This window comes from Nicotiana attenuata, unplaced genomic scaffold, assembly GCF_001879085.1.
Source record: "Nicotiana attenuata strain UT unplaced genomic scaffold, NIATTr2, whole genome shotgun sequence".
Taxonomy (NCBI): domain Eukaryota; kingdom Viridiplantae; phylum Streptophyta; class Magnoliopsida; order Solanales; family Solanaceae; genus Nicotiana; species Nicotiana attenuata.
This window is the reverse complement of record NW_017691403.1, coordinates 1-5592: the sequence shown is the minus strand read 5'-3', so window position 1 is coordinate 5592 and position 5592 is coordinate 1. Positions and strand designations below refer to the sequence as shown.

General features: G+C 32.1%; 1 protein-coding gene across 1 annotated transcript; it reads right to left on the bottom strand.

Annotated features, from left to right (window-relative positions):
* Positions 1-83: 83 nt before the first annotated feature.
* On the bottom strand, positions 84-3190 carry LOC109222508 (WAT1-related protein At1g70260-like). Its single transcript, XM_019386858.1, has 6 exons — positions 2861-3190; positions 2697-2759; positions 2145-2261; positions 859-1108; positions 502-660; positions 84-406 (listed from the first exon to the last, which is right to left on the bottom strand). Exons 1-6 carry the CDS (start codon positions 3139-3141, stop codon positions 164-166), a joined length of 1113 nt encoding a protein of 370 aa, XP_019242403.1. The 5' UTR covers positions 3142-3190; the 3' UTR covers positions 84-163.
* Between the last annotated feature and the right edge of the window lie 2402 nt (positions 3191-5592).

Below are 5592 nucleotides of genomic sequence, written 5' to 3'. Positions count from 1 at the left end.
CTGCAATATTCATCAGTTATTTTCGTGTTAGGAAAGAACAATAATATTAATATTGCTTAAACATAAAAAAAAAAAAAAATGGTAATTGCAACCAACTCTATATAATAAGCATTCGATATTGATAATCTAAATAAATGGTAACTCAAATGTTATATATACCAAGTTAAATTATAGTAATAGTCTGAAATTTATTATTTTTTACACCGTCAATATATAACTCAAATCTTAGGGGAAAAAAAGACGATAAAACTTGCCTTCCATAGTGAAAGGTTTCGGCAAAAAGTAAACAGCCACAAGTGCTAGCTGTTGGCACTCCCACTGGCTTGAAGAATAGAGGAAAAGAAGCTCCTTTCAAACGCATGCACCACATTTGTACACTGCTACGTATTAAACTGCCGAAAATAGCCTATTAATTAAGAAAAAAACTTGCATGTTAATTTAGTTGTAATTGACTAGAAAGTACGTAAAAATGTGGAAAAATTGTGTACTTGTTGCGCTTACAGTTAAAACAATAACAAGAAGTTCCATGTTAAGCTCAAGTCTCCATACTCTCAAATCTTTTTCCATAAGTAGAGCAAGTATTGCAGATTGGATCGTCCCAAATAAAGTATAGAGAAACACTATTTTCATCACCTGTGGGTGCTTTCTCATAGTTCCAGCCTGATCAAAATTAGAGAAAAAGAAATACAAGTAAATACACAGCAATACAAAGAGTGTGTGATATAGACGGAAGTCATTTTTCATGGACCGATTTTTCTGAAAAAATATTTTTCGATGTTCGACTTGTGAGTAGAAAATATATATATATATCCAAAATGAGAAAACTAAAGAGATAATAAAAAAGAATGATAGTTAAACCTGAATAATATTCCAAATGCAAAGAGCAAATGAAGCAGCTGCAAATAAAAAGCAGCCAAGAAGCCAGTTCTCATGTGTTGAAGTGAATACAGCAAGGAGGCGTGGCCTGGCTAGCTGAAGGAAAAATGGGGAGTATTGCTTCACCACAGGACCTTTGTAATAAGTAATTGATAATGCCCCCATTATTGATATTAGGCTTCCAATTATTCTAGCTTGGCTTCCTTGGCTCTTCAAATCAACTTTTATTTTCCTACAATTGTTATGTTGATTAGCATAAATGATTAATGCATGATAACTTCCTAAAAGAAAGATATATTTAGTACTAGTATGTAAAATACTTCTTGGCCTATATTAAGGAAATGGTACAGACTACTTGTGTTATTTTTACTGATTTGAATAGAAGAAAATGATCTAATATTTTATTTAATTTACATAACTCTCTTATGTTCTTTTTTACTGATCCCTTGCGAAAAGAATTATATAATTAAAATCTTTTCTTTATATATAATAAATTTAAAGATCAGAGAATAAATGCATAAAAGATATTCAAATAGTCATGGTGATTGGTTGCTTAAGTAGCTGTTCATAGAAAATGGAACTAATAATTTATAACGTAAGACAGATTATCAACTACGACGAGTCAAAATATACTGATACTATCTGTATATATAAGTTAAATTCATTTTCCAGTTTATTTGTTGCAATAACGGACAAACGCGAGATGAGACTGAAATTACTGGGAGTTGTTTTCTGTTTTATTCTTGGCGAAACTATTTAGGAAATCTGTTCATAACTTTTCATTGGAAGGAGTTGTTTGGCATTTCAGTTTTTTATTTTTACATGCAAAACTAGTGACATGTTGGTAGTAGGTCCATCTCTCTACCAACCAATTACATCCAATTAATTAATAGCTATTCTCTATATACAAAATAATAGTACCCTTCTTGTGGTATATATGGCCCATCAATTTGGATCCAAATATTTTGGCTTGTGCCCACCATATATATATATATATATATATATATATACACGTCTCTTAAATCTAATTAATCAAATTTGATGTCCCACTTCTAACATCATCCACAAGTTCGTCTCTCTCTTTCTACATCATCTTTAACTTCTTTTCATCTTCAAGTTGCAAGAAATTAAAGGATCTCACTAGAAAATAATAACAAAGGTGGGAGCAAATCTTTTTCTTTGTCTACAGCTTTAGTATCTAGTTTTCAAGATTCCATCCAATATAAGCCATATAAAATAATAATTAAAATAGAGGTTGAAGAAAGAACCTGAGGAATATGGCGAGAATAAAAGTAAAGGCTGGTATCTGGTTGGCCATGCCACATGCTACTATTGGTGAACTGTAACTTAGTCCCGCAAATGCAAGATTCTGAGCTATTGTTACCCTGTAAAAACAACCATAAATCAAATTCTCTATCACAGTTAATTTTTCAAGTGATGTTAATGATGTCCTTGTAAATTTCAATGAGTTATTCAAATCGCTAAATAAGTGATGTTATTAATCAGAAGCTGATGCAATAGGTTTATAAACTGAACCCAGTCCTTTTAAAACTTTGTGTGTGTATATATGTGAGCACGTACGAAATCCACTAAAATTTTAAAATTATAATTCCAAAATATACAAACTTTCGGTGTAAGAGGCTTAATGTTGAATCTTTCAAGTTTAAATTCTTGATCATCAGCCACTATTCTTAATTAGTTTGTTCTTATGATCGATCTAACTAGGTTGTAATGATGATTTCTATTTTCTCTGCCTCTCTTCTCTGTAATTCTTAATATATTGTTCAACAAGAAAAGAGAAATTAGAAAGAAGAACTAACCCTACAAAACCAAGGAGGGATACATGAAGAAGTAGGGGAAAAGTAAACAATGGCGCTTGTATCCTGCAACAAGTAAAGAAAGAAAAATCAACACAGATTACATCCTATACAATAAAAATAACAAAAAGAAAAAATAATACTTAATAATGGTGTTGAAAATTTACTTGTCTCTTCTATGGTAGAGAAATGAATAAGGAAGAAGAATGATAGAGCTAAGAGCGTTGGTGTAAACCACAAAAACAAAAGAGCTCATCCCTAATCTTGACATGGTTGTACTCGCCATAATTGTCAAGAAAATAGTGCAAATTTCTATTAAAACCATGGCTGTGCATGGCAAAATATCTTCTAAAATAGCTTTTACACCCATATTTTCTCTTCCTCTTTCTATCTCTGTATTAGCTAAGCTTCTAGCTCGTTTGGCTAATTTGTTTAGTGTGTCTCTCATTTATGGAGAAAAGGCAATGATAAATTTTCAATATACAAACAGAAGAAGTTAACCTTTCATGCAAAGGTTAAGCTACTTTTAAAGGGAACGAGCAACTCGAGTGACCCAAGAGGTGACACAACAATTAATATTTTATTAATAGTATAGTCTCTATTCAAGAAACTCTTCTTATTTGTCCTACGTGGATTGTTTCACGTAGGTAATATAACATTAAGTTATTTAAATATAATATATAGTCCCCACAAGGTTTGTCTTTGTGGTTCAAATTAATCATGGCCCTACTAGATATTTTTTCGCAACTCCATTATTACACCTCACAATTCTAATATCATTCCAAATTACAGAGCCTTTTTCTTTTTCACCCAAGTTGAGACAACTTCAGTGACATGATCGAACAATGGATGATTGCCTCAATATTTTACTACACAAATATCTATGACTAATTTTTATCTTTATAATCCATTTATCCTAATTTATCCAATGTGTTTTATTTTTATTTTTTTGCAATAGCTAAAGAAGAGTTTCTGTGCCAAAAAGTCTTTCATTTTTACTAAAATCACATCAAAGCTGTGCCTTCTGCACACTTTAACCAGCGTTCAAATCCTCAATTGTTCTTTTCATGCATAGCTTTCTGTGGCTTTGGGTGAGTTTTCTGTGGATAATGTCACCTTAAATTGTCGAACTATGTTTTAACAAATATTAGTGTAAAGGTGGAAAAAAAGAAGTTAAATTATGAAGAATTCAATTTTTTAGCTTAAGTGAGTTCTCAAATACCTTATAAGTTATACCTTATAGAAGGTGGGGTAATTAGTACCGGTATAACTTATACCTTCTTCTTAGAAATTATGCAATTGTTATTCTTAATACAACATACTAAACAATGAATGAACAACAATCGCAGCATAACTTATCCCAATATAACTTATACCGGCATAACTTATACCGGTATAAATTATATTCCAACCAAACGACCCCTTATAGTATTATTTAGTATCAAAATCAATTGTAAATAACAAATTTACTTCATATCTAACTTTACTCTGAGGATTCATTAAATTGCCAATAGGCACAAAAGGATGAACAATTTGGGAAAACGATATATTTTATTTTTATAATTCATTTTTTTCTTCTGAAAATTGAAACTAATAACGTCAGTTAATTTGGGCCAGAGAGGTTATGTGCTTATTCTGCTAAAATCGAAACTTATAACATACAAAAAAGATAAAGATTACATCCTTCTCCATATATCTATTTTAAGAAAATAGAGATGACACCATCCAAGATTGACATACTCATAACTGATTGGCTGGTTGGGATATTTTAAGGGGGTGGTTGATATAGCAAGTGATAGAGAAATTAGAAGAATTTAAGACATCAGCAATTCCAGTTTCGTTTGTGTTTAAACCATAGTACGTAAGCAATTGTTTTTTTTTGGTTTGTTTTGCCACCCGGTATTTGGAATTTGTCTTGGAGCTCGATTAAATTCATATTTGTGTTGTAAAATTTCATATTTAAGGATAAAGAGTTCCTTAACAAGACAACTTCAGACTTTAGACTCGAACTCGAGACCTCTAATTAAGAACAAAAGAAATATTTATTACTCTACCATAACTCTTATTGATTGCACGTAAGCAATTAAAGGTGGAAGAAAAAGACCCGAAACTAAGTATTATAGTAAAACGTCATCATAGGAGTGACCACTGACCATGTTTTTGAAATAATAGGTGAGCCCTTTTGTCATCTTTGGACCCAACTGCTCTTCTCATACTTGTCAAATGTTTGTTTGTCCAAACCTTATTTTAGGGATTTCTTTATCTTAATTTATTGTTTTTATTTTTCTTTTTCTAGGGCNCCGGAGCAGACACAGAGGCCTTCAAAGAAGAGGAGGAAGATCCCTAGTGCAACTGATGCCATCATCCAGTTGGCGGACCCACCGGAGGCTTCCTCCAGTCAGCCACAAGATGTACCAGATCCACAGCCGGTCCAGATCCAGTCCCAGGTCCCAGCAGCTAAGCAGGGCATAACCCCTAACTATACAAAATAGAGCTGAACAACAATTTCATTGTTCAACTTGCGATGGAAGGCTTCAAAAAATCATCCTCCAACACATATATACAACTTTCGTAGCATTTAAATATCTTAATCTTAATTTCTTCCATCTTAAACTGGCGAATCTTCTTCTTCTTCTTCCTCCTCTTCTTTTTCTTGCTAGAAGTAGGAACTTTCTCATCAGAAGTAGTTGACGTACTACCCTTAATATTTTTACCCGTTTCGTCGTCTTTGAGTTGTCCCCAGAGTGTAGTGTAATAACCCAATCCACATATAATTGCACTAAACATGCTGCAATATTCATCAGTATTTTCGTGTTAGGAAAGAACAATAATATTAATATTGCTTAAACATAAAAAAAAAAAAAAACTGGTAAATTGCAACCAACTCTATATAATAAGC

Coding starts and splice junctions, on each gene's coding strand:
- LOC109222508 (XM_019386858.1), bottom strand. CDS start 3,141: ATGAGAGACACACTAAACAAATTAGCCAAACGAGCTAGAAGCTTAGCT. Junction 2,262..2,696: donor TCCCTCCTTGGTTTTGTAGG/GTTAGTTCTTCT, acceptor TTGTTTTTACAG/GGTAACAATAGCTCAGAATC. Junction 661..858: donor GCATTTGGAATATTATTCAG/GTTTAACTATCA, acceptor AATTTTGATCAG/GCTGGAACTATGAGAAAGCA.